The 22959-nt window shown below is 43.8% G+C and overlaps 2 protein-coding genes across 3 annotated transcripts; both read right to left on the reverse strand.

Annotated features, from left to right (window-relative positions):
• Nucleotides 1-750: 750 nt before the first annotated feature.
• On the reverse strand, nt 751-11886 carry NPEPL1 (aminopeptidase like 1). The gene is made up of 12 exons (XM_072350071.1): nt 11701-11886; nt 10456-10641; nt 9232-9402; nt 8285-8374; nt 7549-7630; nt 7211-7353; nt 6634-6711; nt 4876-4976; nt 4369-4492; nt 3243-3419; nt 2466-2576; nt 751-1658 (listed from the first exon to the last, which is right to left on the reverse strand). The coding sequence occupies exons 1-12, from the start codon at nt 11848-11850 to the stop codon at nt 1500-1502; spliced, it is 1572 nt and encodes a 523-aa protein (XP_072206172.1). The 5' UTR covers nt 11851-11886; the 3' UTR covers nt 751-1499.
• Nucleotides 11887-13142: 1256 nt separating this feature from the next.
• STX16 (syntaxin 16) lies at nt 13143-22204 on the reverse strand. Of its 2 annotated transcripts, XM_072350498.1 has the most exons (9): nt 21832-22204; nt 19544-19555; nt 18604-18711; nt 18098-18238; nt 17672-17834; nt 16661-16752; nt 16290-16433; nt 15721-15801; nt 13143-15142 (listed from the first exon to the last, which is right to left on the reverse strand). In XM_072350498.1, the coding sequence occupies exons 1-9, from the start codon at nt 21964-21966 to the stop codon at nt 15038-15040; spliced, it is 981 nt and encodes a 326-aa protein (XP_072206599.1). In that variant the 5' UTR covers nt 21967-22204; the 3' UTR covers nt 13143-15037. The 2 variants fall into 2 exon arrangements, with proteins under 2 accessions (XP_072206599.1, XP_072206600.1); XM_072350499.1 differs by lacking the exon at nt 19544-19555 and having other exon boundaries at nt 21886-22203.
• Between the last annotated feature and the right edge of the window lie 755 nt (nt 22205-22959).

Raw genomic sequence — 22959 nt, forward strand, 5'->3', positions numbered from 1 at the left:
CACTAACAGAAAGTTAAACAGGCTGAGTAAATATAGACTAAATATATTCCCCTCCTGGAACTGCCACTGGAATGGATCCAGACAGGAAATAGGTTAAAATGCAGCCTTGTGGTAGCGATGTTAAAAAGCCACTGGCCCATTTGGTGACATTTATAGTGAATTTTATATACTCCATACATTTTTTAGTACATGTTGAGTTAAATATTATCAAATCTATAAAAAGGTATGGAAAAAATGTCTGTTTTTATATGGGTGGACACTGCCTGGAACTCTCTCTGTGAGTTTTGTGTCAGAGAAGTGTTTGAAAGAAAACATGAGAGAGAAAAAGTCCCCACAACTGCAGTTTGTGAGGGCTGTTGTTTCCCCTTCAGGCCCTGAAGCTGCTGCACAGCCGGGTTCCTGGGGGGACAGTGAGGCTCCTAAGGGACAGCAGGAATCCTAAGGCACAACCTGCAGCACTGCTGGGATGCATCATTTCCATTGGGTGCCCAAACCAAACCACAGCTCTGAGCTTACACAAAAACTAACAGTGTTCATCCCTGATCACTGCTGAGACAAACACATGAAGTGAATAAGTGGAAAATCTTCAGAACTGAACTGCACTAATCAGTACGTGCTGTTACTGTATGAAGGTCTGTTCTCAGATGTGTTACTGCCAGGAAAAGGAACCCAAACAGAGTAATGAAATCGCACACAAAGGTCTGGAGCACTGAGCTCTCTGACATGTAAATAACACCACAAAACAGCACATGGGATATGTAAGCTGCTTTAATAATAATAATAAATTTGTTAAGTGGCAGGAAGCCACTCTGCTTTGTAAACCGATTTTACACAATCACGATCCCCCTGGCTGTTTTTTCCTTATTTAACATGAATACATTCCATCATTTGAACATGAAAGATTTAAGTAGAGATATGTTCTGAACAGCTCTCATTGATTTTCCTGGTCAGAAAAACATTAAACATGCAGAAACAGCACCTTATTAAAACTAAAGGCCTTTTTCGTGACATCTCCTTTGCTACTAAGCTAAACTGTCACTGAAGATGCCAAGCCCAGAGGTTGTTTTTCCTTGTCCTGTGTTTGGAGATGCAGTGGAGCCTGCAGAAACACCTGATAAAACCTCATGTAAAATATGTAATTCAGAAGGCTTTGTAAGCAAAAACTGCGGTTGCTGCTTCAGAATAGGGAGAGCTTCTCATGCATTAATGCACTTAGTAACTGTTCTGTGAGGTGCTCGGAGGAGGACATGCCCTCCTGGTACAGTCAGCTGAGTCTGAGTCTGCACTGCTGACATCGTTCAGCAACCGTTCGCACCAATAATTTAAAAAAAGAAATAACAATCAGGCTGTTTTCATCAGAAATAAGGAATAAATCTTATCATGATAGTAAAAAATAAAATAAAATGGCCATTTCTGACGTGTGACATTTTCATTGCTTGAGAATGAATCAGTGCAAAGTGAGGTAACACGTGCACCCCGTCACAAAGGGGCCGGGCACATCAAACCAGGCGGCGCCTTTTGGAATCCCTCTCTCTATCCTCAGGGGGAGAGTCTCCATTGCAGCCCAGGGGGGACACCATGTTTAGCAAAGGGTCTTCAGATGCCCCTCCAAAAAGGGACAGCAACAAAGCCACGCCATAGCCAGTAGCTCGTTCACCCTGGAAAAGAAAACACACACAAAAACAATCCACATTTCAGACTGCATTGTCTGGGCTGGTTTTAATTTACCAACCCACTCAGCTGGAGCAGTGACACAGCACGGCCACAGCAAACACTCAGTGCAAACACTCAGAGTCCCTGCCAAGCCTGCTCAACTTACTCTTCTTTACTCTTATTGCTCCTGCAATCTTTTCCTGTTGGATGAAACCAACACATCCATTGATTCACAGGAATAGAGCTCATGCTGACTGGAGGACAGCCTTATGCTACCATTCCTCAGGGCACAGAATGCTCTCTCCAACATGAACACAGGTTTTGGAGCATGAGTTGATTAAGTTGGGCTTATGAAAAAAATGGAGGGGATGAGGAGTAAATTGCCTTGATTTTCAAAGGAAAAAAAAGTACATACATTCCATGCAAGGGAGGAGGAATCCCAAAAGCAAAGAATTGTTTTCCCTACTGAAGGTCAGCAGGAAAATCAGCTCTAGTCAATCACCTTAAAACACTATGGGTGAAAACAAAGGCTAGCATTATTCCTTTAAAGAGAAAGCAGGCAAGTTGTAAACTTCTACAGGGATGAAAGATGTAGCAGATTAAAACGATCTTCAGAATATTTTAAAATCTAAATAAAGAATATGAACAGGTGAAGCTACCAAAACAAAGAAGCTCCTGGCAGAGACAAAGAGCTTTCCAAGAGTTAGATGGAGAAGAATTCTTTCTTTGCATCTGATGCCATAGAATCCACAGCATCTGCATTTCCCTTCCTTTGCAAGTAGGGCAAAACAAACCAAGTGAGACACACGTACTGCATGAACAGGGGCAGCAATGTCGATGTGAACCCAGACTCCAGGCCAGTCAAAGCCGATGTGAGAAGCAATGAAGAGCCCAGCACAAGAGCTTGGAGTATTGTCTCGGTCCTGCAGAAGCAATAAGAATACAGTTGGCCTTGCAAGAAAAGAGAACAATATTCTCTTCTTAACTACAGAAAGGACAGGTGTACGACTTTAATTCAACGACTAATGAATGGTTTAAAATCCAGTCTTGCTTGTCAAGTATGCCTCAAACACTGAGTTAATCTCTGGTAGGAATCTGGCCCTGCTCTTTTTTTCTCCCTGATCCATGTTCCTTTCTGCAGCATTTTTGGAACTTACTGCACACTGTAACTCTCAAATGCTGCAAAAGCAGCTGCAGAAAACTGTCCTCAATGTCCTGGCTTCTGCATTTCCAGTAACTGCCTCTGATGGTTACGTACCACTCTGAGAAATACTTGTATCTACTTCTTAGAAGATCATCATCCTGGAATTCAGTCTCCATATCTCAGAGTTATGTTTCAAAGGCAAGCAGCTTACAGACAACTTTACAGCATGCAACCCTGTTTACAATGATGCTAAATACCAAAGTAGAGGCATTTAGACTCTAAAAAATCCTCAATTAAATGGTCTTAGAGTTCTTTATATCTTCCATTTCTAGGAGATTGCAGCCCACAGGACAAACTTTCATACAGCTACAGGTCAACACAGTGAGAATACATACAAGAACGCATGTTTATGTCATCAGTGAAATGCAAAGGAAAAAAAACTTACTGCCACAGAGTTCTTCATATCAGCTACAGCAGAGGTAAATTCACTGAAGTGGAGCTCAGGGCAATACACAAGAGGATGGACCAAGTCTCCACAGTTCCTGCCAGCTTTAACACAAGCCTTTTCCCACTCTTCATTATTGGTAAGGACAGCAGCGTGGTACTTTCCTGTAGCAATTCCCTAGTGAGATACATGACAAAATCAGGAACGATTCATCTCAGTGCAACAGCACCACACAGAACCATCCTGTATGGTACCCTTTCAGCTACTTTCCTCCTAACAGAACCAAGATGAAACATCTCAGAAGTAGTTGACAAAAGAAGGTAGTGCTGAAAATGTAGACAGAGAAACTGTAGCTAATGGTTAATCTTTTAAAATGTCTCAAAATCCATTCTGCAGTAAAGTAGCCCACATTTACCTGCACTGTTCCATGTATTTATTCACAGTGACTGAGAAGCAAACTTTCTCATTTGTCAGTTATTCATCCTATTCATCCTTTATCAGCAATTGATCACAAACACCTCACACACACACACACACACACACACACACACACTCCTGGCAATCTGTATCAACCACATTTGGAATGTAACACTCTCATTCATCAGAATGGTGATGTTTCCCTTCAGGTCTACAAGACCCAGAGGGCATCACATCAGTGTTTCAGCAGGACAACAACAGGAAGCATTCTGAAGTTTGATGCTTGCTCCAATGCATGCAACATTCACGTTTCTAAAATTCACCACCATTTTATCCTCCTCCTATGAAGACTAATTCATTTCCTAGAAAATTAAACTACAAAAGTTACCGCTTATAGACACGACAATTGCTGATCACTGATCAGCTAATTATAAGGCTACCAAATTGCAAGCATTAAGTAATGGATCAATTGCATCAGCTGATAATGTCATTAAAATAATACCATTTTTTCTTTAAGTGTGTAGAATCATAGAATGGGTTGGTTTGGAAGGGACCTTACAGATCATCTACTTCCAAACCCTTGCCACAGGCAAGGTTGCCATGCATGCCAGTTCACTGTAGGAGAGTTAGACTAGATGGCCTTTAAAGGTCCCTTTCAACTCAAATGATTCTATACACCTCTTGTTCACTAGCTGGTCTGAATCAGTACCTGAGCTCCAGTAAGAGTGGCCATATCAAGAATGATATCAGCTCCAAGATCTTTGCATGCATAAGCAACTCCATCAGCCAGTATCAGCCGACCTTCTGCATCAGTATTATTGATTTCCACAGTTCTAGGAAGAAGAGAAGGCATTTAATACAACACAGCTTCAGCCTGCGAGGCTCATCTACCATGACTAAAACACTGAGTTAGAAAACTATATTGAATCTGCTTTCAAACTTGACTCTGCAAGTCTGTACTGCTGCTTTTTTAACAGTTGCAAGGAAATGTTAAGCAAACTTCAGGTCATGATATGTACTTTGATGTGCACTTACATACCCAACAGGACACTCTAAGCACACAGAAAACTCGCTGCTATAGCTGCCTGAAATCCTATTATCAACATTTAGGGAAGCTGATGACGTTCACAATCTGAAAGGTACTGTGATAAACGGAATCAAAGATTGTTTCCCCTCAGTGTTTCTGGGAAAGAGATAGGTACAGGTACAATCTTACTTTCCAGAGTAAAGAACATGAATATCATCGGGTCTTGTTGCACGTGGTCCAACTGCATTCTCAGCCAAACAAAAAACAGCATGAAGATTGTCTTTAAAACCCTGTAATAAGAACAAGAGAGGAATCAGTTTGGATTAACACCAAATCCATTTACTCAGACTGAAATCAATGTGAGATTATGATTTCTTGGCAGAAATGCTACTAATTACATGAGAAATCTGATTAATGTATGGTGATTTTGTTTGTACAACAACTACACTGTGTGGGGAGAATCTATAAACAGAAACGCAGATAAGCAGTAATTGTCCAACAGCAGGCAGGCAGCTGACAGTTTCTGGAGGTGGATAATAACCTCTGTCCCTCTTCCCACTGAACTTTCCATTCAACAGAAGTTTAAACTTCAATCCTCCCAACAAAGTAATTTAAACTTCTTCCAGATTTATATTACTCTTAAGAGCATAGGAAAAAAGAAGTCTTGACACAGTGACAAGGACAAATTACTTTTGCTGCCTATCTGAATACATTTTCTACAAGGTTGTTAATTCAACAGGTCTTGCACAGGGTTTTATTATTAAGCACCGATATAATTCTTTTGGTTTTATATATGATGGCACAGATTTCTCTTAGCTCACAGTTGTAATAATTGCATAACTTACATTCACACCTATTGTGACTGAATGTGATGTGTCAGTGCAGATAACTACATGCACACATACCTCTAACACAAGGATTAACTGAATCAATGAAAGAAGACAGCACATGGAACCCAGACTCCCAAAGCACTGCTTTCAATCCTCACAAACGCGTGATCCAACTTTCTGCAGGACTTTCTTATGGGAAGGTAGTGGGTTCCCTATAATGCTGCTCAGAAATGTGGTTTCAATTTTAAGTCTCTGCAGATAACTGTGAAGTTTACAATCCTTCCACATCAAACATGCTGCTAATGCCAAGGCACAGCGTTACACTGTTGAGGAACGCGAACCTGGCAGTGATCACCTCCTGGACAAAGCTTCTATCGGATCTACGTGTTCATCTGCAGCAGTACAAGGTCTCTGAACTTTGGATACTATTTGGAGGCAGGAGCTGCTCTGTCAGCAAGATTCAGTGACTGAACTTGTGGGGAGGGCAGAACTGAATTGGCAGCAGCCACTTTGCTTCCCCAGTTCATACTGTTGAATTATAATTCTTAATAATAAAAATAATTCTTAGGGATTCTCCATATTTCAACGTTTGGCTTCTTCTCAGCTCTGTGACTACTTTCTGACCACAGGAGCAAGCCAACAAGCAGCTCCTGATGGGACTTGAATTGTCATTTCCCCATCAGGTTAAGATTAGAGCTGAAGAATGATGTGGAACATACACAGACTTCATACTGCAGAGCTGCATGCCCCCTTCATTGCTAAGGGGACAACAGCTGCCCCAAATTCCAAAGCTGAAACATGATCAGCACTGAATAACTCAGTTATGAATCTGATTCAAGAAACTACAATCAACTCAGTCCTCAAAACAGACCTGAAGCTCAAAAGAGACACAAAGAGAAAGCTCAGCACTCAAGCAATTTCTCACCATTCTCAAGATCCTAGCAAAGACTTGAAATACTTTCATGAAACAGCAGAAAGAGCAGAGTGGCCCAAGAAATCTAATGGCAAAGGCAGGTCAGAGCCTGAGGATCAGGCTGGCCCTCAAATCTGCAAATACATCCAAAAGTCAGCCGGGTACTGGCAGGCTATGTGATATCAATTAACACATTTTACATACTTGCTTTACAGTGGCTTTGAAGGCACCCAAAATAGCAGCTGCTCCACCACAGTCTCGTTTCATTCCTGGCATCGTAGTCTGTTTAAACAGAAACAGATTTCTGAAGCAAAAAAAATGAAGTTTTGCAGTAGCACCTGATAAAGTTAGTATTGCTGGTGCCTCTCTATCTCTGGTGTCGCCAGTGCTTAGCCATTACAAACACACAGCACACATACATATCTGCTTTTTGGTAGATCTTGCCTTAAAACAGTGAAAGCACTAAAATTCTGCTGCTCATTTGTTTAAAAAGAAAAAGCAAAGATGTTGATTATAAGATAGGCACTGAGGTCAGCTCAGGCTTTGGATCTGCCTCCAAAATCAGAAAGGAAACATCTTTGTTTCTAAATTTCTACTAGCAGTGAGCAATACTTAAAGGCAAAACGTTCCTTAAATTCCATACAGCAGTTTGTGTCTGCATAGATGACAGCAGATCAATAGTTTACTCCAACAAATACGCTTTGGTTTCTATCAACACTAATCAAATTATTTCCATTAGGAAATTACATAGTAAGCAAAAGCAAGAGAAGCACTGATGTACCTTTCCCTTAATGCTGAGTCCTCCGGTGTCATACACAATACCTTTCCCCACCCATGCAATGGTCTGTGTAGCACCATCTGGAGTGTGACTGAGAACTGCTAGGGCTGGAGGATGCAGAGCAGCCTTGCCAACTCCATAGATACCTGGTTGATGAGAGAAATACGTCACTTGTGGGCAAGAAAGACCTTGGAAAAGTGATCTATTTTCTGTAAAGCATCTTGGAATATTATGAGCAATAAAACTCTTTCAAAAATGCATAAATTAAACTTTCAAATGGAGATGACACAATATTCCAATTAGCCGCTACAAAGAAAAGATGGATTTTAAGCAAGACACACCTCCAAAGCCTCTCTCTTTCAGCTCCTCGTCTCGAATAATGGTAGGAGTAATCCCGAGATCCTTGCCAACTTTTTTTATTTCCTTCATCATCAAAAGAAAAAGGACATCAGTAAGTGAGCAGAAGGACACAGCAGAGACGCGCTCATGGATGGGCTTTAAGTCATTTTTGCATGTGTACACGTGTAAACATTCACTATTTCAGGAACGGCACTGGGTTCCTGTCACCCAACTTCACTGAGATATCCCTGATGATTTACTACTGCATGAAATGCAGATCTGACCCTTCAGCTCTGCCAGGTCAGCAGTAAACACCAGTTGTTCATTCTGTTGGACCGTGACAAAATAAGACAGGAGTATTTTCATTCTCAACAGCTTTTCAGATCTTTACAGTAAATTCATCTGTAAATGTGTCAGCTTCTGTTCAGTTTCTTTCTTTAGAAACTTATCAGCACAGGCTTTAAGAAAGCACTAGCCAAGGAGCCAGTATGGTGACCAAATCAAGAACTTGCCTCTCCTCACTGCTGTTTCCCTACACCAAGCTTTACCTTCTTCCCACTTTGTTAAGTTCTACCAAGTACTAATGACTAAAGAAATAGCTTAAACATCCTTGGACATGTTCTTTCATGTCCCCTACCACTGACTAAAAGGTTTTGCTAAGAGATGGAAACACTCATTATTGATTAAATAATCAGGACTTCCAGTAAGTGACTCTTACTCATCATGTGTATTACCCACCTCCAGGAAGTTATCTGTATTCATCTCATTGCACGGGGTGTCCACTATCCGAGCAGCCAGCCTGATTCCTTCTGCAGCACTTGCCAGACACTATGAAAAGAAGTGAGAGCTGTTGAGAGAGCTGGCCTTGGTTCAGCTTTCCACATAACTCTGTATCCAGTCCTACACAGATTACATTGGATATTAGGTTTCTCTGGAGTCTATGTCTAACTGCAAAGCAAGATCAAGAACGAAGTGTAAGGCAGAGAGCAGGTTAAACAAATTCAGAAAGCCACAATGAACTTGCAGGCTACTTGGGCTGGAAACCTGCAGAGATTACAAAGCATAGTGTGCAATATGGGATGCTACACTTTATGCATAGCAAAGAGAACGGTTAAGTATAAGAAGACATTCTATACAGCAATATGGTAGATCCATAGGGAATGTGAAATATCTGTGTAAAGCATACACACATTGCTTTGCTCCTATCTATAACTGACTGCCCTTTATGCAGACTGAGTGAAAACATATCTACTCAAGAACGGACTGAACCAAAACAATTATGTCAGTGTGATGCACCTCATACTTATTTTGCCTAAATAAAAGAGGGATGTCCACACACCGAAGGTAAAGTGGCATCAAATGCTAAAAACCTACTATTTGCATCTATGAAGAGCATGAGAAAAGTGAACCTTTTCTTGTGCTACTTGTTTGGTATTTTCCATCCCTTAAATCTAAGATCTGCAATAACATCTGCAGCCTTTGCTACATTAATACATCCAATCCTTCTACTCACACGTGCTTTGAACTGAACAGGTAACTCGTGTCTTTAGATGCAACTCCTATTCCACACACAGCTTGAGGCACACGTTCTTGTGTGTGCAACTAATCCAAGGAAAAGAAAAATTTCAGGGAATACTGAAAATAACCTGATAATGGGGAGAAAAAGCCACAACACAACAGCTTACTTTCAGCGTTGCCACTTCGATGGGTCCGTTGTTTTGTCCAACCAAGAAAAACTCCACTGTTACAGTTTTCTTCTCTGTGCGTCTCGATGCGCTGGAGCGATGTGTGAACAACGGGAAAGCCCTGGCCAATGCACAAGCAGAAGCAAAAACTTCAGACCGCTCACAGACCATCTGAAACATCAGCCAGGAGACAAACGAGTCAAGTGACAGCAGGGACATTGGGAGACTGCATTTAAAAGGATCCATTAACTGAGATTGTACTGACAAAAAGAACTGATGTAACTGTGACACGCTGACACATCACACCTTGCACGGATGGGCAGCAGTACAGACAGCACCACACTGAACTAACTGGTTCAGTTTGTTTCCCAGACGGAAAAGAATTACATTACTGGACATGACTGTGCAGGAATTAAAAGTCCTAATGGATCTGGACTGCCTTAATTATATTTGTCTAATTAACACAGGACAGCCTACAGATTGAGACAAAAAAGCAAGGCAACTACCAATGTGTGTTCCGAGCAAAGTGAGAGATCATATGAAAACATGGTTAATATTAACCCAAAGCTTTCTAACACGCCGAATGTTCTTCTGAAGTTCATTACAGAGATTGCCAGTGGAAAGCAGCTTTAGTTAAACATCTCTGAATTTAACCATAAGGGAAAAATACAGGCAGAGTTGTAACTCCTGGAAATAAAGGCAGTTTGCAATTAGATTTGTTACATGAGCTTTCTCTACTGAGCTGGAACTCTGAGTCTGGATGAATCAGAAAAAAATAACAAATTCATTGGAGCAGAACAGTGCAAGAACTCCTCCTGCACACAACTTCTGCTGGAGCATTGGAATGCACTGAGACTTTTAAACCTCAGCCCCTTAACTGGGTTATGTGATACAGACACTCTGTACTCAGTACACAGTCCATGCCAGCTTTCTACAGCAGGACACATACCACGTGCTGATGTCTCAAATCCTAGTTTGGAAAAATCTACTACTGCTTCCCTTTGTATAACAGCACTGCTTGAAAACATTCTGCACATTGTCATCTTTAATTCCCTTCAACTGTCCAAGCGTGCAGAAGCTTTATGTCCCAGCACAACAGCATTTATAAATGCTGGTATAATTACACAGATGAAACTTGCCCACCTCCAGACTCCTCAGATACAGCTAAAATCCTGAGCAGCCGACAAAACAGTTCACCAGAAGCACCTGCAAACTGCCGCTTACCACAATGCATCTGTGGACGCCTCCTGGGAGACAGTTCCTAACCAGGCGGGTGATGAACTGAGCTGCAGACGGGCTGTTGTGCCGGCTGACCCGGGATGGCAGCGCGGCCACGGTGGCGTAGTTCAGGTAGAGCGGGCAGCTGTCAGTGGGGTTTGGGTTCAGGGTGCCCAACGCAGACTGCCAGAGCTGGAAAGAAGAAACTTAAACTAAGAACTGTATCGGAATCTTCTTTCTGACCGCAATCTCACTGTGACTCCATTTAGGCAGTCTTGAATGGTAAGAATTCAGGTGTTGGAAACAAAGATTTTAGGCATGGCCTTTTAAGTGCAACAACCTCTAGAGCGATGAGATGGGAAATACGGCAAACCTTTATTAATTAGACAGCACAGACGTGCTATCCATCACATCGATCTCTTTTAAGCCTCATGAGCTATGACTTAAAAACACAGCACTAAGCGCCAAGGCTGCTCCAGAGGCTTTTAAGTCGAGGCCATCTCACTAGCGATAAACGGATGGACTGATTTACTAATCCCAAGTCATTCTTTCACACAGAAACTTAATTAAAAACAACAATAAAAAAAGAAGGCTACATATTGTCACAATACACTCAGGAGCCCCAAAATCAAACCGCCAAGCACTGAGCATCCTACAAGCTGTGATGCAAAATATTTCTGGTTTCACCACAACCCATCAACACCCCCAACATAAAATAGGTCCGCAAATTCCAGAGCAAGAGCTGAAGGCCGGGAGTCGGGCAGCCAGGCTCAGTCTCCAGCCTGCCGTGGAACGGCGCCTCATCCCCGCAGCCAGCACGCGGAGCAGCGCTTTCCGCCGTCAGAGCGGCTGAAGGGGAAGCGAACGGTCGGTTCTGAGGCTCCACCTGCGACTGCCGGCCCGCAACGGGCTCCGGCGGCCCGGGGCGGCCCTGCTGCTCCAGCGGAGCGGGACGCGGCGCGTTTCGGAGCTGATTGTTCAGAAGCGCCGCTCCAGAGGTAACGATCCGGCCCTCCCCGCTCCCCCGGGCGGGTTTCCCGTGCAGGCCCCTTCCCTCCCCCGGTCCCCGCAGGCCCCGCCGCCGCTCCCGGTCGGCTCCGAACCCTCCGGGCCCGGCTCGGGGCGCACCCCGAGGCCGCGCAGCGCCGGGCCGGGGATCCGCGGCCCCGGGAGGAACAGCGGGCAGCGGGGAGGCGGCGCCGGGGCCGGGGGAGAGAGCGGCCCGCGGAGGCTCCGGCGTTCCGGTCTCACCTCCTCGCTGACCCGCGGCTGCAGCTTGCCCCGCAGCTGGGCCCAGGGCAGGCGGTGCAGGTTGTGGAGCTGGCCCAGGACGAGCAGCGGGCGGCTCTGCGGGTCCGCCTCACCGGCGTTCGCCTGGAACTCCAGCTGCACGTTCGCCATCTTTCTGCCCCCGGCCCGGCCCGGCCCGTCCGCACGGCTCCGCCCAGCGCCGGCTGCGAGGGGCGGGGCGCCACGGCGGCCCCCGGTGGTCGCACCGGGCACGGCAGGCGGCAGGGCGGCTCTGCGGGGCCCGGATGTGCGCGGCGCCGGGAGCTGCTGGGAGCCGCTGGGAGCCGCGGTCCCGCTGCCTCTCAGCGGCCGGTGGCGGCACGGAGGTCCCGGAGCAGCGAGGTGCAACAGGAGAGCTGTGTTTCCCTTTCATCGTTCCATTCAAGGATGGAAGTGATGTGAAATCACACAGGGATCCCAATGGAAAAAGCTGCGTGAAGCCAAATGTCAGACAGAACGTGCTTCGTGAGAGCAGGCGGCCAACATACACTCGAAGCTGTAACACGGGGACTCGCGTGAGGGAAGCGGTGCTTTCCAGGCTCCAGCTTTAACGACGTACGTGTATGTTTTCAATACGCTTATCCTCACGTTTTCATTCTTGTTGGGCGCCTCCCATGAACGCTGTGTCAGCAGGGAACGTCTGAGCACCACGAAGGGAGGGCTGTTCATTTACACTGCAGAAGTAAATGCAGATGCAAATAATGGAGGCACATCTAAGAAGGAAATGTGCGTTAGGCTGAACTCCAGGGGGAAAAAAAAAGGAAACAAACTTTCTTAGTCTTTCTTCCTGGGCCCCTGAAGGGACATGATGGGAACTTTATTGCCCAGTGCCTTTTAAAGTAGCCCGAATTAAAGGTGTAACAAGTTCAGTTGCAGAGGTCGATCGTGGCTGGGATAACCCCATAAACAAGTTCAAACTGCAGTGCTCAGTAACACTTCATATGGAGATATGAAAGCCAACTTTTACGAGCCTCTTTATTGAGCCAAAGAACATGAGCTGTTTGGGGTTCATTATGATTTCAGTCAGTTCATATGAGCAGTGAGGGAAATATGAAAGAAAATAACAGAATTATTTCAGAATTGAGACATTCGAAGGATTCCACCAGGCAAAGCCCTTGTCATGAAGTACGTTGTTGCTCCTTCTGCTGCAAGGTTCATAATACACTACTGACCCCAGATTTGCTGTACCTTGAGTAGGCAATTGCCATCTAATCCATGATCATTAAGGGCAGCAGGGCCCTAATCAAGGCACTAAACCTGACCTTCCCCATCATTCTATCTATAGAACAGAAGTTTGACAGATGATACTACTGACATTTCAGTGGTGACTGCATGGGATGAAAACCACTTGACAATGCAATTATGCTACAGAAAGTTAAATAAAAAAGAATCAGATGTTTCATGTCACTGCTGCTTTTATTTTATAGAATATATGGAGACATTGATGACATCACAAGTATTTGCTTCAGTTTACACCATTTTAAGAAAAAGGAATCGACCAATTAGGTTGGAAGGGTTTTATTACTTCTTTGCATCCTTCAGCCATGATAAAATGTCAAAAGCACCGGTCAAGACAGAAATAAATAACACGTTCTCATGTTAGAAAGTTGCAAATACAGTATATTAAATTATAGCAATACGCTGCTTCACACCAACTGCTGTAGCCAGCACACTAGGGAGACAGTAGTTTTACTCACGGTCATTGAAAAGATCTATTACCAGAACAGGGGGACTGCACACCCAACTAAAAGCCTACTTCTGTCACTGACTTACTGTATGAATTTCAACAAGGTTTTGAACTGGCAGCTTTGGAAGTTCAGCATCCCCTTTGTCTGGAGGTAACACAGTGGTACAAATCTCTCCGCAATAAGCCACAGCTTACATGTTTTTGTAGCCTTTTCTTTCAGGCCCGTTCCCTGCATCGAGTCTGTTTAAACCCACATCTCAGGACCTCTGCAGTACACTGTAAACACAAGTTCAGGGCAGGTGCAACATTAAAATCATAGCACATATTACAAAACTGCACTTCAGGGCATTTGAGAACACCTCCGCAAGCTCATGGGGAGCATTGCATCAGTCAGCAATGGAGGAAATTCAGTTACAGTCTCTTTGGGGAAGAAGTCCGTACAGAAGAGCCATATTAAAAATATTAAGGCAAGGCCTCTACAATCGCACGCTACTGCAGGCCTGGATTGAAATACGAATCCTCTATGACTTGGATGTTTCTCTAATTCCTCTTTTATGACCTACAGCCAGGCTTCCCACTGCAAGAGAGATTTGAAAAAACAGGTCCTTCTCCACTGAAGGCCTCCTAGGATGCATCACTTGCACAGCATGTGCCATGGTCAGCAGGAGACCAGAACTGCATCCTTTTCTAGGCAGGCATTTGAAAAAAGTAATTGGTATGGGAAAATGGATGTAACACGTATTGTAAGTTACACATAGAAAACCATGTGTGGACAGAAGCACTGTAAAACAAACTGCTTAGAGCCAACAGCCCCCACGGCACGGCGGGTCATGTGGTGTAAGAAGCCAAAAGGGAAATCTCTGTTTTTCGGGTTTAACTTCATCTCTGCTTTCAGGTAATGGCAGAACTTTTATTTTTCCCAAAAGCACATAAATAGACACCATCTTTCTGGTAGAAAGAAAAACATTCTCGTGATTGCTCAAGCTCAAAAAAAAAATAAAATTAATTAGTACACCAGTGATTAAATCTTGTTATTTACAAGATCATATACTATCTTGATTCTTAGTAATGATGCAATATCTAAATTAAGATCACAGGGATGGAATTAGGCTCTGCCTGTTAAAAGCTCTCTTCTTCATCTCCAATTCCTCTGAGTTCTCGAGTCTGAAGAAATGAAGTCAGCCATTTTTGTGCCTTGTGCCTCAGCTCAAGTCTTGTGACTCAGGAACACGGTTTAAATTTGAAGCCTTAAGAATTGCGGCAGTACAGAAGACAACGCGTTCTTTTTCACTGTATCAAACTGAGTACAGAACTCGCTAATAAATAACAGTTTTGTAGTTATTTAAGCATCGTGTTTCCAAATACCTCTGGACAAAGAACCAAATGATTCATTTGAGAGCACTGAATTTCCTGACGGTCTCCATCTACACTTTACCAGCACCTCACCAATCACCAAACTGCAGCTTCGAGGAATCCTACAGAAGCATTGCACAGACTTTGCACCATGAGGGCACATACATTCAAAGGCAGCTTTCTTGTGTGTGGGTCCATCCGTTCACACTGGGGAAAAAAGTTCATGTAAACTCCAAAAATAAGAAAATGAAGTGAAACCTAGTGTGACTTTACACCAATAAGAACAACAATGAGGACAATTACTATAACAAACAAAATTAAAATTACAAGCATCTTCCGATTCTTCTTTTGATATTGCTCTGCCTGTAGAAACAGGAAAGAAAGAGTTAATACAATAATTACACCAGTTAAAACAGAACAGAAAATTGACGTTATATATTAAATCAGAAAGCAGGTTACCAAACTCAGTAAGAGCAGTAATACAAAACAGAGACACTGCTATTTAAACACGTATGTTTTCCATGATGGGCAAAAGAACTTTTATGCTGTACTGAAAACACCTGATTTCAGGTATGTTGTATCAAAATCCATGCTCCAATCAGCATTCCAAGCTGCATTACAGCTGACAATTTATTAAATACCACTAAACTAGAAGTAGCACTGATTGATTGCAATTGATTCATTTATTTCCACTTCACCTTGTGTAAATTGCTCGCAAATACTTTCAACCTTGTCTGACAGCAAAACCAGCACCATTACAACCTGTATCCTGCCACCAGTTCAAACTTCTCAGATGTTCACAGTAAAACTTCCCATTAAAAACATGAGGTTGAACTTAACTTTCAATAAATGTTACATGGTAAGAAAAAATATTAAAAGTTATTTTTGCTACTCATGCTGCTAACTAGATGTGCAAAGCAGCATATACATTACCAGCTTACCTTATGTAGTTGTTTTAAACCCTCTTCAGTTTTGATACACGACTGTTCAACATTGTAGTCAATTCTATCTAGAACTGTTCCCTAAACGAAATAGAGAGAAGGACAAAGCTGAGCCAAAATAAACTTTGACAGGATTGTGGTTATGAGTAGCAGAGTAATAATGCTTACAGCAAACAGATCATTAGAAGATCTAGTTGGAATATCTTGAAATGACCTTCTTGGCTTATTGCCTAACTGGTAGTTCTGTCATCTCACCTCACAGCCTTTACTAAATGCTAAGACCCAGCTCAGGTGCTTTTTCTGACATATTAAACCTAAACTTTCTGGGAGAAATAATCAACAGAATCTGGAATTCTATATTTTTTCTACTTTAATACCCATAAATGGTTATTTTTTCTTCGTTAGTTCATCTCCTTGCAGATTACAAACAGAGGATACCTTAACCTGAACCAGTGAGTTTAGGATCGCGAGGGGTACATGAAAACACTGTATTACAATGTGAGGAGTCTGTAAACCTTAGTGCTACATGCAGTCTCCCATCTCTCACTGACACTGTGGTGCTGCTGTACCTGTTCTACTATCATTGCTCCCAGGTCCCGAAATATTTCATTGAGATCAGAGATTGACTGTACAATCTGACGGATTTCTCGTTCCCGCTCTTCCACCAGCAATGTGTTTTGCTCCACTAATGCCAGCTGGTCATCCGTAAAACCCTGGTGAAATAAAAGATTGAATTGTTGTTTATGTGTTCTAGAGTGAAAAAGTTAGCAATAACGACAGCCATTATAAGATTCCACAACATAATGTTCCTTTTGAATGTCAATAGTAGAAAACCACTCAAAAAAACATCTTGCTGTGCTTTATAAACAGAGTTTCACTAAAATAACTTGGGACCTCAGGGAGTTTCTTCAAATTGAATTTGCTTAATATCTTAACTTACTCTGTCATAAAGTGTATCATCCTCCCCATCATCCATCAGTGGGACTGAAGTGTCAAAGAAGTGTTTGGATCTTTCTTCTCTACTCTTCATGCCTGTGAAAGACAAACTATGTTGGAGCACAACAGACTCATACTGAAGTCGCTGAGATTTTCTAACACCTTTCCAAAGTTGTAGGGAGGAGAGTATTTATTTAATCAGCTTTTGGAGGAAACGTGACACATATGAGAGAGAAAGAATGAGGTCTGAAGCAATGAGTACAAAACTATAAGAAAATCTCTGATAAATGACGGTGCCTGAACTGTAACTGTCCCATAAGCTTACTGCTTAGAGTGTAACAAATGCAACCACGCTTACAAAACACATTAACCCAGTAATTTTAAATCATTATGTCCCATGAAGTTAAGGAGTTAAGTAAGCTAAGAGCCTTAAAGTACGATCACTCTGTATTCTGTGTGAACAGAATGTTCTGACCCTCATTCCACCTCTACCATTTATACCACAAGAAGAAACTGCAATACTATGTCTGAAGATTGGTTACTGCATATGAAGTTGAAATTACTTTGCCAAAAAACAACCTAATATTAGACTTCAAACAGAATCTTTCTTTTCCAAAGAAAGAACTTTTCCAAAGTTTCCAAGCTGTTTAAGGTTGCAGACCTTTATCATAGACCATCTTCTAAAGTTTAATCTATCACAAGCTACCAATCAACAGCAGGTATCATTCCGAAAAACAACAGCTGGGCAGACCACAATTTGAGAAGTAATATGTTAACAGAGTAAATGGCTGAAACACACTGCTTTCCATTGATAAATCTAACTGACATTTTTGCTTTAGCAATAGGTAATGGCTATGAAGCAGAAATTGCAGAATTATGATCTCCACTCTATTATACTTTTTGTGGTCCTGGGAATATCACTTAGGTTCTCAATACTTTCCTAAACAAGAAAATAAGCACACCTTAGTGCTCTCCACAACAAGTGCCCATGCATTACTGTATCTTTTATGCTTACGTTTGAGATAGTCAGACTGTGCATGCCTGAAGTTGGTGGATAGCTCCTGAAGGGACTGTGCTAAGGAAGACACTACATTCCTGAGAACCCGTGCTTCTTGTGCTGTACAAGTCCGTGACCTGCTCTGCAAGACCTGGACTGCTCTCTGACATCTGTGAAATAACTGAGAAAACAATTCAGTTAGTTAAAAACGTACAGCAACTCACGCATTAAGTATCACATTGGGTTTACTGTTGCCCAGTGCAACATTTAAAAGGACATAGAAATAGAAAATATAGATAAGCAGTGTAAATCTAACGTGATAGCACAGTAACACAGGTACTTCTGATCAAAGACATTTATCCTTGTAACTGCTTCCACTGTCTCACCACGTTATCTGTCACAGACACATCAGTCTGTAGGTTCAGAATTGAAAGTGCTCTTTACCTGTGTGATCTCTTGGGTTGTTATTTCTATTGCACGTTCTTCTTCACTGCTGTCATCTAGTGTTGGTCTGTTCAGATGTTTATCATGAAGACTGGCTAATTCTTTCATCTTCTGTTTCACCCTGGCAATATCGTACTGAATCTAAAACAGCAAACACAATAACGGAAAGGAAAGTGAGTAATGGTTCAGAGGAAAAGCTCCTGACAAATGCTAGGCAAAAATACTGAAAGCAATCTCATAACAAAAAACAGCCCAGAGATCATTAGAACAAAAACCCACAAACAGCTCATCTCTTACTAACTGAAAACTTCTCTGATTCATGGTTTTTAAACCTCTGCTTGTTACGACAAGACTGCTCTTCTCAAATATGCTTTACTGAGTTGCAATACTACACTGATCATTATATAATACAGTAAGAAAAGTTTAGCCAAATTTTGAAAATGCAAATAAAAATTCAGGTCACACCTGAAAAAAAACCTCAGCGTTGGATTTGCCATACAACTTACTTCATCTGCTCCATCAACCCATTTGGGAGGTAAGCGTTTTGTTACACCAATTGCTGCTTCAGGATCTAAACTTATTCCTGACACCAGGGCCATACGGTCATCAGCAAGCTGCAGGAGATAAAAGAAATACTCTTAGACAGACAGCAAATCAACATTACTCAGAGGAGATGGCAGTTCTTGAGGAAAAGTGCTCATGTGTCTTCCCCTCTCATAATAAGGAACCTCAAGCATGTGTTTGCATGTGATGCAGGTATAAATTATTGAAGACAGGCACACTGCTGTACAGCAGCACTGTAGCAGTTGTGGAAGGTGTGTTATGCTTCTTGGAGACTATTTTGGGGATAAAAAGCCATCTTGTAGGTTGAAGTACTAAATGGTTATCAATGAAACTGGAAGACAGTAAGGATTTTTTCAGTTGGAGCCAGCTTTGTAATACCAGAGATAGGATAACTTCATCTACTACAGGCAGAAAAAAATGGTATCAAATGATACTGCTTAGAACTTATCTAATGATTGCGCTGCCCATTCTTCTAGATTTCTTATTTTCCTCCATCAGGCCTGGAAATCCCTGAGGCTCTCCACCTCCTTTATAAACCAATTCCTTCCTCCTTCCTGAACAATTGTTTCCTGAAGGCCTGTTCTCTACCCCCAGCATTGTTTCCTGACCAGAGTTTACATAATTCATGCATAGCATAAGGTATTGTGAACAGCTTCACTGTGCCCCGCATGGATACAAAAAGTCAAACTAGATTATAAATATATACATAGAAACGTGGTACTGTAATCTCACAAAATGCTTGTCTCCTCTTGGCAGCCATGTCAGACTGTACACAAATACATCTCCTATATAATGAAGTGGAATAAGCTAGCATTGCAAAGAAAGGAGCATTTTTGCCTGGTGACGTGTGCTTGATGCAAAGTAAGATGTGATAAACAATACCTCATCCAGCTCCTGAAGTGATTTGTGGATCCCATCAGCCCCGTCCAGTTAGAGACAGCGAAAGGTAACAGGGAAAAAAGACACAGAGGACAGATAGAGGGCATGGTCAGTTGGGAAAATACCAGTAGCTTGGTGTTGTTGTTTTAAATGCATAATTGCTTACAACAAATAAAACAAATGGACTTTTAAAACAACACTATTCAATAACAAGTACAATATCATGATATATTTGAGACAGCCTCTTGCCTGGAACACAAACGTTTCATGTTAAAAACTGGTTTGCAAAAATTTCTGATTGAAAACAATGAAATATATTCAAACATGACAACGAGAGCAATTTTACTGTATTATTTAACATCTATGGGTGAGTTAAAGGTTTCCCTAGTAGGAGAATTACATTTTCCAAACAAAGCTTACAAACCATACAAACTTTATAAGCACCTCAGTTACCACTGTATAAAACAGACAGCAGATGGCAAAAAGCAAAAGCAAGTGCAGCATATGTTCCCACATGCAAACACTTCAGTTTCAGGTAGCATCAGTATACATGTGTGCACGAAACCCCTTGGTTGGCATCTGTAACGCAGCTGCAGCTCATCACTCCTTGTGCTGCTGGGGTGTGTTAGCACGTGAGATCTAAGACAAGGACAGCATGCTTGTGGTTTGCCAAAGCAGCGAGCTTCAATTAATCTGTTACCCTGCACTCAGTCTCTCTAGTACAGCTGTACTGTTAGGGAAGCTATTTCAGCTAACAGAGCTTAAGGAGTGGTTGACTGTCAGTGTGAGAACGCATCTCCCAGGGCAGAAAGCTGCTTCTGACACACTGCCCTCATAACTAAGTATTTCTTCAGGAGAAGTTTGGAGTGTGAACTAAGACCAGCCCAAGCACTGTGAGCTACAGACTGCAACAGGGCCCTGCTGGTGACCAGCAATTCTGCTCTGGGGACACCATCCAAAAGAAAAAGTAATTAGCTGTTACTGACAGGGATAAGCACCTCAAAAACGTGAAAGTGAAGAGCTCACGTTGATATCTTCACCCTGCTCACTGTGTTTACAGTAAGCAGCAACTATGGAACTTGGAAGTGCCCACAGTTGAGCCACTGACCAACCCCAGCAGCTGCTCAAGCCAGGACCAATCTGCAGCCATTTGGCTTCGGCAGCATTGGAACGACCATCCCAGAAAATGCTTTGGTTCAGGTTAACAAACATGAGAAATAAACATGCCAAGCAAATGCTAAGTGTTCCTGCGCTCACTGCAGTTCCACTGCTCAGCAGCCTGCATGCAGTGCAGCTCTCGTTGTCTATTGACATTTATAGAATTCCAATGATCAAAAATGCTATTGATATCAGCAAAAAAACACCCAAACTGTTAACAAGAATCAAATGCAGTGTCAAACTAAACACTGCAATACACACTGGTATTGATGCTTCCTGGTCTGTAAATAAATTCAACACAGAGGTGCAATTAAATGAACAAGGAACAAAGACTGCTCAATGCCAACTCATCAGCTGAAATCAATTTAGCAGCATTGCTTTTCCCCTAGCCAAAAACACGAATGCAAAGCAAGGCAGAGAGATGAGACTGCTGGCAGATATTTACTGGACATTGTCCCAAACAAACGATACATCTGAAGAAGCAGTTTAAGACCCCGGAAAGCTGAGCTGCCCAGCAGCTTCAACACTATCATCAACAGTATTAAACACCGTTCAAATTTCCCCCAGGAAACTGCTTTGATAGACACCTATTTTGGGAAGAGCTACTCTGAAAATTCTGGTTTCAAAGCGCTTTTCTGTTTGTAGGTTTCCCATCACAGTGAGACCAGCTCAAAACATACAAAAAGCCACAGCAGGGGCCGCAGAGCGATGGCTTTTTGAAGGCATCACATCGGCACCTCCCGGCCTCACAGCTTTCCTTGTGTCGGGGGGGAAAAGGTATCGGGTGTGAGGGTGCACTACGGATACATCGAGCAGTGGGAATAACCCACGGCACTGCGTTTAACACGGAGGCGAATAGAAGAGTTCCGCTCCACGGAGTGAGTTCGGCTCTTGTCACCGGGGAATCGTAACTAAACCAGTGAGCAATGAGCTCCCGTGAAGGCCGGCGCCGCTTTACGCGGTAGGCGCAGCGCTCGGGAGGGACCCGCACGGAGCAGCGCGGAGCTCTTGTGTTCGCCCCACGCGCGGGGAAGGGAGGGCGGAGGGGAGGGGGGGGGGAGCAGCGGGCACGGCGCGGCCGCGGGGCAGCCCTCGGCGCAGCAAGGTACATAGGATGAAGGGAGGAGACTCACCGCAGCAGCCATGCTACGTGAATTCAGAGGGCTGGAGGAGCCGTAACTACTCACTTGCTCGGCCAGCAGCTGCCGGCTCTGCACCGCGTTGTTCCGCAACAATAAGAACGCGTCGGTTAGACGCCGGGTGGCCATGGCCGCCCGCCCGGGGGACCCCCGCCCCGGGGCCGCTCAGCGCCAGTCCGCCGGGCGCGGGGCCCAAGCTGAGCCCGGGGCCTGCGGGCAGAGACCCGCTCAGAGAGCGAGGGCAAAACCCCCCGGCGCCGAGCGGCCCCGGCCGCCAACCCCCTGCATCCCCCCGGATCCGTCGGCGGCCCCGGCCGCGGCCCGGCTCACTTCCGCGTGGTGCATCGCTCCGTTCTTCCGCCGCCCCGCCCGGGCCCTGCAGCCGCGCACCAACGTTCCGCCCCTCCGCAGGGCCCGTGCCTGAGGGCGGGGTAGCACCGAGCACGGGCGGCTGCGAAAGGCCCCGAGCGGGCGGTGGGAGGGCAGCGGAGCTGGGGTGGCTGCCCCTGCTGTGAGCGTGGCGGCCCGTGCTCCCCATGCCAAACTCAGGGCCCCAGCCTGCATTGCCCTGCATTGCCCTGCATTGCCCTGCATTGCCCTGCATTGCCCTGCATTGCCCTGCATTTATTCTTATCCGAATCCCCACCACTGCCCCAAATTTGCTTTGCTTTCAATTATTTTTCCATTAAAAAAACAAAACAAAACAAACAAACAAACAAACTGCAAAACACTCCTCCTTATCCAAACCTTTCTGTCAACTTCAACCATCCAGAAACCAGAACATCCTGCCAAATGAACAGCCCATCGTCAAGGACAGCACTGGGTTTGACTTGCTGGAAAAAAACCTTTTTGATGAGGCTGTCCAAAATGATTTATTTTATTTCATTTATCTTTTTTTCCCCTCGCTGCTATTTGCTCCTCAGTGTCATCAGCTTCACCGCTGCATGTTGGAATCATAGAATCATTAAGGTTGGAAAAGACCACTAAGGACATTAAGTCCAACCACCAGCACACCCCACCATGCCCTGACCACGTCCCTCAGTTCCCCATCTCTGTGGTACTTGGTACTTGAACATCTCCAGGGATGGTGACCAGGAGAACCAACAGCTTCAGTTCTCACCC

The sequence above is a fragment of the Excalfactoria chinensis genome, chromosome 15 (genome assembly GCF_039878825.1).
Source record: "Excalfactoria chinensis isolate bCotChi1 chromosome 15, bCotChi1.hap2, whole genome shotgun sequence".
NCBI lineage: Eukaryota > Metazoa > Chordata > Aves > Galliformes > Phasianidae > Excalfactoria > Excalfactoria chinensis.

Bases quoted from the DNA above. Each gene is read 5' to 3' on its own strand.
- STX16 (XM_072350498.1), bottom strand. From the start codon at position 21,966: ATGGCCACCCGGCGTCTAACCGACGCGTTCTTATTGTTGCGGAACAAC. The intron at 16,753-17,671 runs GTAAGCATAAAA...TGTCTTTCACAG, and splicing joins ACAGTCTGACTATCTCAAAC to GCATGAAGAGTAGAGAAGAA. The intron at 16,434-16,660 runs GTAAGTTAAGAT...TTATTTCACCAG, and splicing joins ATGATACACTTTATGACAGA to GGTTTTACGGATGACCAGCT.
- NPEPL1 (XM_072350071.1), bottom strand. From the start codon at position 11,850: ATGGCGAACGTGCAGCTGGAGTTCCAGGCGAACGCCGGTGAGGCGGAC. The intron at 6,712-7,210 runs GTACATCAGTGC...CTGTTTAAACAG, and splicing joins GACTCAGCATTAAGGGAAAG to ACTACGATGCCAGGAATGAA. The intron at 4,977-6,633 runs GTATGTAAAATG...TTCTTATTACAG, and splicing joins TCAAAGCCACTGTAAAGCAA to GGTTTTAAAGACAATCTTCA.